General features: G+C 38.1%; 1 protein-coding gene across 10 annotated transcripts in view; it reads right to left on the reverse strand.

Annotated features, from left to right (window-relative positions):
* Positions 1-13,849, reverse strand: part of CAPRIN2 (caprin family member 2) — a 33,808-nt gene that overhangs the window by 3,657 nt on the left and 16,302 nt on the right. For 2 of the 10 annotated variants that reach the window (XM_061988883.1, XM_061988878.1), the window contains 7 exons: positions 10,116-10,247; positions 9,837-9,921; positions 9,087-9,142; positions 8,341-8,442; positions 5,914-6,066; positions 2,870-3,053; positions 864-1,049 (listed from right to left, as the gene is read on the reverse strand). In XM_061988883.1, coding sequence (XP_061844867.1) covers positions 864-1,049; positions 2,870-3,053; positions 5,914-6,066; positions 8,341-8,442; positions 9,087-9,142; positions 9,837-9,921; positions 10,116-10,247 — 898 coding nt within the window. The remainder of the gene's footprint in view (positions 1-863; positions 1,050-2,869; positions 3,054-5,913; positions 6,067-8,340; positions 8,443-9,086; positions 9,143-9,836; positions 9,922-10,115; positions 10,248-13,849) is intronic. The other 8 variants (XM_061988884.1, XM_061988881.1, XM_061988888.1 and 5 more) reach the window with 8 other exon arrangements.

Below are 13,849 nucleotides of genomic sequence, written 5' to 3' on the forward strand. Positions count from 1 at the left end.
GTTCAAATCAAGTGGATTATTCAATATCATTCATTGGGTTTACAGTACAAGTCTACAATACACACGATAACTACCAAAAGGAAGCTCCTCTAGTCATATCAAGTTACATAGTTACACATCTATTTAATTCTGAATTTGGAGCAGTCTCTCTACTCCTATAAAGCAGGCATTTCATTAGGTACTCAGAACTACCTACTCCAGATGCATCATGTTCTGTCTTCCAAAGTATCAATATCAGACATTAACAATTGCCTGTTACCAGCCACAACTTTAGTGTCTGCTTAAAGTCACCCGAAACTTTGTGGCTTTTCTTCAGCTAGCAGCAGAATAGCAACTGATTTGCAGAGACCAAACAACCCTTCCCTTAAAACTCTTTGGTTTGTTATTAATCCACTGCTGGGAATCTCTCTCCCAGGCCACTTTCTGCTGGTAATACTAAATCCAGTTGTGCTATGCCAGGAGTATCTTGCTTTGGGCAAAATCTGCAAGTGACATCTGAAGAGATAATACCTGGCTATAATATTAGAAAGAAATGCCAAGAGAAATAATAAAGGGGGTAAAAAGTTTAGAATGGTAAATGAAATTGAAAGGTCTATACAATTGATCTTAATACTAAAAGTTTCCACTTTCATAATTCAAAATGCTATGAAATTGCTCTGCCTGACACCCAAAGTACAGGTACTACAAGAGTCACAATGAACTTGCTTTAATTCTACAACAGAAGACTTCATTCTCTGCACATTGCTCAAAGTCTTGTTTTAAGAAGTTTCACAAATAGAACTTAAATTTTAATACCATGTTTTCTTAATTAATTTTCTAGTGTAACTACATCACATTTAATGTAGTAGTAAATCCAGACATACCTTTGTACCCACCAGGGGAACGATATGAATTAGCCAGTGACCTTCCACCTCTAGCAGATCCTCTGACAGACCCACGACTGTTAAGGTAAGGCTGCGAGGGTCTGGGAATAACATTAGTCTGTGCTGGATAGAAGGTAAGGCTACCATTGCTAACAGGAACAGCTCCATCAGGTTGATAATTCACTGCTTAAAACAAAAGGCACAGATGAAACTAAGTTACCACATCTAGAAGCAAGGGCAGCATTAGGAAGTTGCCAGACTGATTAAACTGCTCTGAATATCCTGTTCTGCCCCTTCAGTACTTTAAATAAGTGGAGAACCTCCCCTTTGTTCTGTAGGGTGTTATGCTTGTTAAACTGTACTGCAGACAGACCAGGCTGTCATTAAAGGCTGTGTAGGCCTTTAATGCATTTAACAAGATTGAGCTGCACAGATCAGAACATGCTTGCTAGCAGCATCAAGGAAGAAACCAAGCTAAAATAAAATCAAGTAACACCTGATTAAGAACATTTGCTTGAACCACCATTGTTCTACTATCAAGACTTCAGTTGTCCATCTGAAACTAGGTCACCTCAGTGTTGACTTAAGGAGACCAATTCAATCTTATCTAAATAGCAATAAGACAACTGTGGAAAGCTAGATATTTGAGCTCAGTCTCTTCAGACATTCCTAGCAGATGTTATTATGTAGTTCAACCCCGAGCAACAACTATTAAAAAATGCTTTCTCTCACAGGGTGGTTAAGTGGTTTACTATAGAGATCTTGCAACCATTACTCTGTTCTCAGGACCATGCTTTTTATCAACCTAAAGAACTTTAGAACTGATCCAAAGTGACACTCTAAACCCCTTTCTAAAGTCTGTGCAGAGCCACTGCACAATATAAATCGAAAAACTCATATCCCATCACAGAACCGGGTAAAGGCTGATTACCTGTAGTCTCAGTAATGAGAAGGAGCATTGAAGCTAAACATGCTTTCTTGACTGCTATGCTTATATTGTTCTTTAGAACTCTTAATCTTTGTATTTCACTGACCTCACACAGTATGTTTATCTCCAGTATAACTCCTATGAAGGTTCCTCAGGTAGAAAAAAAACAGTAGTTTTCAGTGACCTTGAGTCACTTGATTAGATAGTCTTAGAAATCCCTAGTTACTGGCTTTTTATCCTGGAATCTGTTCCAGATATATTTAAGGGCTAGTTTCATTTCAAATTTAGTACCAGCTACATACATTCACCAAGTAGATTTAAAATCAAGTCAGTTGTGTTGAATAAGGCAGCTCAAGATCCCACTTATCAGAAGTTCAGTACTCCTCAGGTCAGACAGAAAATTTACCCAAACTCTCCTATGTAGCTTAGCATACAGCAACTCCCTGTGCTAGACAACACTTGCATCTGTTACCAAAGATCCAAACAAAAGTATTTCCTCATTGCTTCTGTTCCAGGCAAACCATCTTTTGCCTGACAAGTATCACTGCATACTGTAATTGACTCCCACCTACTGGGAAATTCAGGCATAAAAGTGACACTGCCCAGGCAACTAGTAGAGAAACTAGTTCAATACTAGAAACTAGCCTTTCATCCTGCTAGCACTTTTGGAATTAAGTCAGGCTCTTAATGATGTCCAATGATAGGACAAGGGCCAATGGTTACAAGCTGGAACACCAGAAGTTCCAAAGAAATACAAGGAAGAATTTCTTCACTGTGAGGGTGATGAGGCACTGGAACAGGCTGCCCATATGGGTTGTGGAGTCTCCTTCTCTGGAGACATTCAAAATCCACCTGGATGAGTTCCTGTGTGACCTACTCTAGGTGAACCTGCTCTGGCAGGGAGGTGGACTAGATGATCTTTCAGGGTCCCTTCCAACCCTTAAGATTCTGTGAGTCTGATGTAATCCTGATGTTAGCACATGTTGCATAACACTGTTCAGGAATTTAACTGAGAACTCCCAGCATATGTTAAATTAAAGTATGACTATAACCTGACTTTAAAGACTATTGTTCTCACCTGAAGACAGAGATTCTTGTGAAAGACAGGTTTGTTCTGCAACATGAGAAGACTGCAGTTGGCATTGAGGAGGAGTCTGTGTACTTGCTGTAGAGAAACTCTGGTTATATCCTGCTGAATATGAAGAATCCTCTTTAGTTTCCTGGTCTTTACGTGGAGGCAGTGGTGCATTCACTTTAAATACCTAAAACACATTTCAAGACACATGTTTAATAGTAGCAGTTAAAGTCTCTGCCTAATGCCACCATATTGTTATGTTGTAATTTAAATCCATATGCAGAGATTGCTTCCTAGAACACCAACCATCTCAGAAATAATCAAGAGCATTGCACTTCAACCCATCCTTGTCCCTCTCAGTAATCTGATCGAATTTACTCCTGGCTAATAAGAAACAAAGCCTGATTGACCATAGCTACATATTTGATCAACAGAACAATTACCATACAAAAGCCTATTTTCCTACTACAGGAAATCCACCATTAAACTCACTGGCTACCAGCTTTTGTCCTGAAGCTAGGACAGTCTGTATTGAGATGAGATATTCATATTTGGGAAGAATGTGAGTCTTCATATATGTCTTGGAACATGATACAACACCACTATCTACTCATACCACATTAGACAGCCTTTACCCCTCCCTCTTTAGTAAATTAAACAGCAATTTTCCTCCTAATTAAGTTCCCTGAGAGTAAACATGTAACCTAAGTACCAGTCTTGCAATTCAAATTTTAAAGTTATAGCCTGAGCTGTAGGGCAGTGCACAGACATTACTGTTTGTTAAATCTAATCAGAGTTCAGTCACTCCAGCAACTATTGCTTTATAGCAAATAACCCCAAGTTAACAGAACTGATGCTGTCAAACGTGACAATAAATACCAAGATCAAATAGCAAAGAAGCCTATTTTGAGTAAAACGATCTACATTTCACATAAAGAGCTGTCAGCACTTGTCTAGGTGAAACTAACCCTTTTCCAAGACTATAAACTGTCTGAAGATAGAGCAGTGTAGAACTAGTTAGATGCAACAAAGAGCTTCACAGCTTGACAATTCTTGCCATTTGCAGAAACCTTTAAAACTAAAATAGGAAGAAAGCACTATTTCCAGGGTCAAAGAAACCAAGTTCTGCTTCTAAGAGGGAGTCAGCTAGAAAGCCCTCATGATGATACTGAAAGTATGAGTATAAAATTTAAACCATTATTAGGAAAACAAGTTCATGTGGGTTTTTACTTAACCAGATGAAGTGATGAAGAGTGATCCAAAGCAATCCTCTTTCTAAAAGAAATCTGAAGATCCCACATCCTGGATTTTTAGCAAGTGGTCTATTTTTCCCTACAGTGAGGGTTGCAGGTCGAATTCTAATAAAGAACTAAGGCTACAGGTAGGATCTGCCTTTAAGCTTCCAAAAATGCAATGGTAGCAATAGGATGTCCAAACATCTGGGGACATGTAATCAAATGCTTCCATTACTGTCACTGTACTACCACTATTTGGCAAAGAACCATCTGACTTCTAGCTGAGATCTGATGTCTTCCTGGCAGCAATGCAAAACTAAGACAAAAACTCTGCAGCACAAAGTTAGACTGCTGCCACTACAAGAGGAATTAGCATCCTAGCAATGGAGTGACATGTTTATCAGGTTGACCCAAAAACCCCCAAGAGAAATCTTGAACATTTAACATCTCTGAAAACCACAGCCTTGAATTCAAGTGAACTTTCAGTGGTACTATTACAGTCAAGAGTACTCTGGACATAGACATTACATTCAGTAACCAGAAATCAGAATTCAGAAGTCAGAAAGACTTTGACCAAGACTGTAGATTTATATGACAGATGCTGATCTTATACACTAGGTCTCCAGAAAGACACTGGATTCCTTGATCCTAGCATGCTGCTATTTTCCACTTTCATAAAACATCATCTAGGCACTTAGCATAATTTAAATACATCTGGCTCAGAAAGAACTGCCTCCCTACCACCACTTGCTTTGTAGTGTATGTCAAAATTCTGTACCTCTGAGGAAGGTTCTACTCAAACTCTTCTACAAATACAGAAAACATGGAGAAAGTCATGGTAGTGACTAGCTAGAATGTCAGATGTTTCAGTTCTTAATTCCTGTGCTTTGAAAGGCAGCTTCTTCCACCAAATCCTACTACGTCTCATTACTGCAAGATACAGATTGCCCAGCAAGTTGTGGAACTGCACTGATACATTTGTTGTAGAGAATGCCTTTGAAGAACCTCACTGATCATATTTTAAGCTTGCTTTTGAGCAAGAACATTAAATTAATACTTCTACTGCATTCTGAGAACAGTATCACAGGAGTATATAAAATGATGTACAGGGAAGGGAACATTGACAGCTAAATGGAGGTCCCTCTAAGCTTGCACTGCATATCAGCAGACAGTAACAATGCAAGTACTGTTAGAGAACATTAGTAATGATGTATGACCTGAAAAAAAAAATAGCATTTGTTTGCAAGAAACACCACTCAGTCTGCATGGGCTATTCCCAAGACATCTGTATCGACTACTTATTCAAGAGATGGGATAATGAGCCACACAAGTCTCAGGGACACATTTGCCATGATTCCAGGAAACTGAGTCTTACACCTCTAAAGCAAAGTTTGCAAAGCAGCAAGAGAGGTTCAAGCTGAAGAAAGCTATTAGTTCTAACAGTTATATACTTCAGGATTTCCTTTATCCTCTGCATTGAAGTTATGCATAAGAACAGCTTAAGTACAGTCAACTTTACCTTGGGGTAAAGAAGAAAAATGTTGATTCCAGGCCTGACTTATCCCTCTCAGTTCCTTGAGGCTAAGATATCCCAGTATTAGATTTTAGGACTATGACAGGCAAAACCAGAATTACATGACCTGTTTTAACATCTGAAGTCTTTGGAGAAGCATAGCTCTATGCTAGGGTTTTAACATTAAAACAAAAGGATCTGTCAAGTTCTATATCAAGAGAAGCCAGTTCCCTAGTATTAGGACCAAGTTACCAGCATTATTGTTTACTTTCTTTTGTGGCCTAAAGTCATGTACTTACAGTCTGCATAGCCTGAAAGGGAGCTGCTTTTATTGTGACAGAACTGCTGCTTGCTGGAGGGGACTGAAAGCTTTGCGCTGGTGGTACTGGAGACATGGAGGTGCTTGAAGCAGGCAATGGTGGTTGTGGCTCACTTGGGAGGGGAATGGTTGCCTGAGGAAAGAACAAATGTAATGAAAGGTCACTTGATACTTATCAGGCAGTAACAGAAGCAGTTAATTTGTTCTAAAGCCTAGGCTGGCAGAAGTCAGCAGTTTCTACAGGATGACATTTGGACATAGTAGAGCTACAAAATAGCTTTTGCTTACAATTCCAAATCTTGCTGTGCATCCTCAGCAAACAGTACTTCTATTGCAGTCTCTGCTGATTAAGTGAAATGTGCCTATGAGCTACTATACATACCACTCATTGTAATAATTTCACAATAAAGACACATTAGGTATTTTTTCCCCCACAACTAATGGAACATAGAATGCCTTTTGTTCCACTTATTGGAAGATGATTCTCTGGCTGACAAAAAGCAAATCTTTTCCAGAGGAACTCAGGAAGTTTAGGGGAGTTGAATTTTTCCCCTCCTCTCAACTTAATCAAATACATTTCAGATTCAAATGCTAAATTGTCCAGACAAGCTATTAACCAGCATTAAGTCCCACTGTGCAGAGAGCAAAAATGAAGTGTTGATTTGCAATAATAATCTTTTTAAGAATCAGAAGTAAAAAAGAATGTAAGGCTTTGAATACATTTTAGCTGCTACTATGTTTACCTTACCTCTATTTGTGATAGCTTACCTGGGCAATTTCAATCTTTTTAGGTATCAGTGGCTCAGAAACATGTGAACTTGTCTGGTACAGTGGCTGGGAAGCATACTTCTCAGTCTCTTGAGAAAGCGATGCTGATGCCTAGAAGTAGCCATACACACACCTGCTATTACAAGCAGCATTGAAGAAAGCACAGAGTTCACAGTTTAAAGATTCAGATTTCAATTACATTTCTTAAAAATAAGTTGTACAATTACCCTGCAAAGTCAGATAATTAAGAACTACAGATCACTTCAAGCAGTTATTTACAGTGAGGTCTGAAACACACAGCTGTTTTGTTGATTTAAATGGAAAGATATGTTTGATGTAAAGCTTCCAGTAAGCTCTGTCAAACAAGATCTTTATTTGCTTTCACAAAATCTTTATGTTCTATAATTAGCTCACACTTGTAATGCCATGTTTAAGAATTGCTTATAGTTAGATACACAGCCTAGGCCTAAAGGCTACCAGTATACATGGCAAGAACAGGACTATCACAGGTGTATCTCTGGCATGTGCTTGAGTACCAGGAGAATGCACCATCACCATGGAGTGTGTTCCCTGGTTGTGTTGGCACTAAACAGCTTATCTGCTGCTTCCTACAAGCAGCAAGACTGGCAAATGAGGACACCACACTTGAATCCTAAGGGGCCGGAAATATGCTAGGCACAAGCAATCCTAATTCCAAACAGTAAGTTTGCAGAACAACCTCAGAACATTCTACTAAATTGGATGTTTTACATTATAGCACAGCACAAGTCTTCTGAATGCATATTGTACAACAAAATTATTTAATCCTTGTCAGCACAGTAGGTCTTATTACACTGCAGAAGTGAGGGGTGTCAAGAACCATGACAAAATTGCCAATTCAAGAAGCAGCATGACTAGTATCTCTGTCAAGACTGTTATATTCAACTGTATAGTATATTAAGGAACAACTACATGCACAGTATGCTCGTAGCATGTATGTCAGCAAAAAACACTTCAAAAGCATACCCATTATAATCTACACTTACAGAGTCCAACAGGAAAGAGCCAGCTGTGTTTCTGAACACAGCAACACACTTAGCAAGAGATTTAATTCCGCATCAACTGAAACACTATTTTCAGCTCTAAACAATATTTGGATGCTAGTTGAAAAAGTAACTGTACATAAAGAAAGCAAGGTTTGAGGTCTTGACTGACCATCAGGAAGTCAGATTCCCAGTATTTCTTCATTAGTGCTTGAGATAATACATCTCAGTCTTCTTACATACATTAGGGTGGATATCGTCAGACTTCTGTGTATCCTCAATGTTGGTTGTCACTAGAGTATTCTACACTAACCAAAGCAAATACGTATGCTACTTTCACATATTTGCACAAGCACCAGACTTTCTAGCCCTCATTTTTCATCCTACACCTTTCCCATTTCAAAGGGCCAACAGTTCACTTTTCCTGCATGCAGTATTAGGAAGATTTTTCCAAACATCTTTTAAGTATTTCAAAACATAGGCTATACTACTGCTGATACTTGCATTCTGTCACTGTGTGTTCCTCAAGAGTTGTTCAGGAGAAGTCTCACTACAGCTTTGTTAGGGTTATCACAAAGATCTTTGAATCCCAGTCAACCAACCCCAGGGTATATTACCTGTGGTGTCACCAAGTCTTCAGTTTCAGAGCCAGAAAGAGTCTGCTCCGCAGATGCTAGGGAAGTATTTGAACCATGCAGTGTCACAGATGGAGCAGCAGCCTTCCAAGAAGAGAAAGCAAAGACAACTTTTTGAAAGATGATCTTAAATGTTTGATTTTACACAAACTCAGACTCTAGGTATTTCCAAGTAAACCTCAGAATAAGGTAAAAGCTGTTTCTTTTGAATTCTTGTTAGTAGCAAGGAAACCTATTTAAAACCCAAAAGAGTAAGACATGCAAGCACAGTGAGTGAATTTCAGGTTCACTCAACTATGGCTGCCAAGGCTTGAGAGACTGTATCTTTGGCATAAGTGAGGATCTCAAAGATGACATGCACCATCTAGGAAACAAGCAGCACATTTTTACACACAACTATTAGCTATGACTTGAATCTATATGTTAAGTATTCAAACTATTTCAGCTGTCTCCAACATCCTTTTTACTTCAAGAAGCTTCAAACACTTCCTACTCTTCCAGCAGAAGTGCAGTCAATTCCATCAGCATTTGAGTAATCTTAGACTTGCAAGCTACTAAGTTACATAAAACTTGGTACAGAACCAACAGTAAAAACAATTCAAGTACTAAGTTTGATTACTCTAGTTATTAATTCTAAATAATAAATACTAATTATTTTAGGAAATAACCTTTATATCATTCCTTAGCCAAAGTTCTGCCTCTCTAGGGTGCTCCTAACTTCAACTTACTTGAAGGGGTTGTTGAAGAAAATCACTCTGACTTGGCAGTTTCTGTTCTTTTGAAGCTGCAAAAGAACGTGTTAAGCAACATTTACTTTTGAATTTGGATGTTCCACACAGTTTGTATGCAGTACTTTTTGAAAATATTCAGTGTGTGAAGCTGCATGTTATTTTAGTGTGCACTACAAATATTTAGACTTAGCATCAGTAAACTACACCCAACTGAAATCTTCAGTTTCCTTTTTTTGTAAAAGACAGGTATTCAATGATGAAAATATTTCTGCCACAAAAGAGAGGTCCACTTTCCAGATTAAGAAAGCAATTAAATATTTGAGTAAATTGTGTTTTACAGCCCGAGAGTCATTCAAACAGTTTAACATGGCCCATTGTAGACAGTTCCACTTTAGGTGTTGCTAGATAACTGCTCTTTATTCCTAGCTCATTCACAGTTTATGTCTGTATATATTACATCTAGACAAGTTTGGCACACAGATACAGCATGTCAATTCTGCAGCTGGGTTCACTTGCACATTCCAGTCAGCAACTGAAGAAGCATTCCATTCCTAGGCAGATGGACCAACTTTAGTAACTTCCAGCAACAAGTAAGTAGATAACTTGAGCTGCCTTTCTTTTAATGACAGTGGCATTCTTTATAGTTAGACAAGCTGTCTTCACCAGGCCTACTGATCTAAAGTCCAAGTAAACCTTGTTAGTGTTTGGAAAGTCTGACATACAGTTTACATTTATTGTATTACATACCTATGGGACTACTTGGAGTAACTGAAGGTGGTTGGGATGAACCAATGGCACTTGGTGAAGCTTTATCAAAATCCAGAATGGACTCCTTTTGAAAAAAAAGGATAATCAGTTGGGAGAAGAAAAATGTCAGAGTCTAGACACAAATTAAACACTCATTTGACAAGCTGCTGTTAGATAATTAGAGCTAGATTCACTCATTCAGTGTAAACATGCACTGTCAGCACTGTTTTCCCCAACCCAGGGGAAATTAGAGCTTTGTGCTACAACAGTAAAACATACTTGCATGAAGTTGTAAGTCCCTTGCATCTGAGTCATCAGATCCTGAAGTTTTTCCCTTCTCAATATTGGATCTTTTGGAAGAGTTGAAGTAGAGCAAAATTCTGCAGCTGGCTGATGTACAGGTTTAGGCACCTAATAGGGAGAAACAGTATTAAATTCAATATTAGAAATAAGGTAAGCTGCCTTATCCAACATAGACCCAGTGCAACCTATAAGTGTCAGACGTGGGCCAAGCAATTCTGTGCTGTTTTTGATATTTCCTGAATCAAGCTTTGACATTTAATTTTAAAAAAAACCCATTACCCTACTGTTGCCACTACTAATTAAACCACAGAATTCATTCTGTTTTAGTGAAAAGTACAGAAGACAATAAGTTGCCTACATTTAGTACAAAACTAGGTACCACCATCTAAGGAAACCCACACATTTAAGTTGAAGGCCAGAATAAATTTTTTAAAAAAAGTCAAAGCTGCATCACTCAAGGTTTAAAAACACACTTCCTCCCAGTAGAGGCCACACAACTCGGTACAGATCTTACTAGGATTGCATTTCCAGACATCCTGAAGAAACTGCATTTGAGTTACAAGCAGGTCACTCAGGATTAGGCCAAAATGCTTACATTAATGAGCCAGACACTCAATGCATCAGCTCCTGCAAAAAGTACTACAGTAAACTTATCCAAGTTTGGCAAGAAAAAAAATACACCTGTGCTTCCCCTGGGAGATTAACTTTGTAGATAAAGAAAGACTTCTGCAGGGTCTTATTACACCTCACTTCAGATGGTCCCTTAACAGTTCATCCCCACTGGTTCTCACTTCACTTTGAACGAAGAAAATGCTTTGTCAGGGAATAGCTAAATTTACAGTATCAGAAAAATAATGAGCAGGCTCCTTAAATAAAAGAAGCCCTGTTATTTACAGAGTGACAATATTAAACTCTCTAGATAGTCTAAAATGTCTTTTGAAAGCAGCCTGAGGAAGAAGTAGGCTTTTTAAGTACTTTAAACTGCAATTTATAGTGATTCTGTAAAGTTTTGCTGCTTTGATATTTCTCTACACAGCTAGAGGGAGGCAAATATTAAGACATTCAATAGTTGCATTATTTGAACTAGACTAAATGTTGACACACATAAGAACACATGAAAAGCTTTACTTTCCTACAGTATAAACATTTGTTGTTCTAATAGGAGGTTACTACTTCATTATAATGTATAGCAGTGTAGGTGAGTATTTGTATTAAGTCATTAGAAGACTATAGGGCAGAAAGGTTATGTACCATGACACTTGCCACACTAAACTCAAACCAAGTTGATGAAAAGCTCTTTGTACAGTTTTATAACAGTAAGCCCAAAAAACCACACCTTCATTTCATCAAGTTATCTGAAAATCACTAGCATTTGCAGAAATTCCTGTGGCATGCACAGGTAAGAAGCTTGCAGTGTTCAGCAAGCTTCACAAAGTGTAGTTCATGTACATGCAGCACATGAGCAACCCTGGAGGACTTAACTTCTAAGTTCCATTTAAATATAAGAAAAAAATATTTCACTGTGAGGGTGAGGGAGCCCTGGCACAGGCTGCCCAGAGGGGTTGTGTAGTCTCCACCCTTAGAGGTCTTCAGGACCTGCCTGGACATGTTCCAATGCGACCTGACCTAGGTGAACCTGCTTCTGCAGGGGGGTTGGACTAGATGATCTCTAAAGGTCCCTTCCAACCCCTACCGTTCTATGATCTATGTGGCCCCACACAATAGTTAGTTGTTGAGCTGTGAGAAGTTTTACTTTATCCTAGAGCTAGGAGAGTGCATCTTTGTATTATTCTCAATTACAATTTGTGATGCACAAGTGCTACCTTTAACAATTTACTATGCAAGTTCATATTGCATTATAGTTTCAGATAAACAAACTAATCTATGAAGTATCCAAGTGCAGGACAAAAGGTATAGTTGAATAAGTTAAAACTCAGCAAATTACAGATTAAGTTACTAGGAATTTGAATCTTCCTACCTATCACTTTATTATCCCTTACAAGCAGGCTTAAACACTTGCTGTCATGGTAAATCTGTTATGTGTCAAACTCATTAGTGCTTCTATTACTCTCTTCCTCCTCACTACAGTCTATTAAGACACAAGTACACTACCAAACTGGTTCTGTATATCTGCAAATTTAAAACAGAAGCTTTTCACCTTCAAGTCATCTAAACAGGCCAAGTCTGGCAGCTATTAAGATTGCCCACTAACTACACTAGTTAGACCTGTACATTAAACAAACAAGCAAAACCAGCATCATGACCATGAAAGCAGAAGAGACTGCAGTATTTCACTTGTGGTTGAAAAGATAAAATCTTATCTTCTGTGTGCTTTTACAATTTGTTAAAGTCTTCAACTCTCTTCTCAGCTTATACCATGTACTATGCAGGTAGCACTCTTATTTCAACTAGAAGACCAAGCATTCAGGGTTACATATACGATATTAGGGCTTGAATCCAGGATTGAAACACTGAGACCCTCCATTCTATGGAAGTTATTGTCTAGCTCCTGCATATACTGACATATGCCAGAAAGAAGTAACTAGAAGTGCAGTTACCTCCTATTCATTTGCTATTTTGCTGGAACTTAAGTGTTTAAAACTAGACTATTTTAAGTGCAACACAGAACATACAGAAAAGAGTATTAAGAAACTGAAGTATTTCTAATTTTATGCTTCTATAAAAAAGGTGCTTTTTATAAAAGTGCAAGGACTTGGATATCCTTATCATGGTTTTAAATCAAGTTTTATTTCTAGTCTAGTTCGATGTTTCTGGAATTCATTACAAGCTAGTGGCAGAAGATTCTGGGTTTAGTAGCCTGTTAAATCCAGCTCAAATCAAAACCTACTCACACTAAGATCACTTAACAGTGGTTCAAGCAACATGTAGGTTAGTTTTACATAGTATTGATAAGTTGAGTGACTAATTTGGGCTAACAATGTTTCTGAAATTTAACTTCAACACCACTTACATACAAACAGTTTTTGCTATATGTCTATGTCCAGGGAACCAAATATAAATGGAGTTGAAATATCTAGTTTGTTTTAGGACCTTTTAAGCCAATGAACCAACATCAAGGCATATTGACCACTTTGGAATTTTACTATTCAGACTGCCAATATACTAGGTACTCCTGTTAAAGCTTGATTATTTTAGAGACTAAGAGTTCATTATACATAACACTATCAAACATTTCAACCACCTGATATACTAGTAAAATTCCATTCTTAGATACAGAACCTCAATTCTCTTTCTTGAGGAGGACTAAATGAGCTGTAAGGGCAGTATCTAAGCTGGAATCACAACAGTGATAGCCAGCTGTACCATGTAGATCTACAGTTAACATTTGCCTTCTACTCAGAACACAATTTACAGTAGGTTTGATTTAAATGACTGCATAAGCCAAACTGTATTGCTTTCACATATCAGGCCACAAGTTCAGTTATAACCAAGTTTGCTGGTCCACAGGTTGCACAAGTGTTTGAAAAGAATAATGGTTTAACAGGCCTGCACATCAGCTCAGTGCTGTCTTCAGCTTCTCAAAGTATGATAAGATGCAATAAAGTTGACTAAGCATGTTTTCAGATCTTTTAATAAACTGTTAGGTTTTGAGATCTGAGAGCTCCAAGTGTTTTCAAGTAGTACAAAAAGGTTCATTTCAGCTCCAGAAAGAAGCAGAAAGTGACATAAGCCTTTTATCTACCACACCT

The sequence above is a fragment of the Colius striatus genome, chromosome 1, assembly GCF_028858725.1.
Source record: "Colius striatus isolate bColStr4 chromosome 1, bColStr4.1.hap1, whole genome shotgun sequence".
Taxonomy (NCBI): Eukaryota; Metazoa; Chordata; class Aves; order Coliiformes; family Coliidae; genus Colius; species Colius striatus.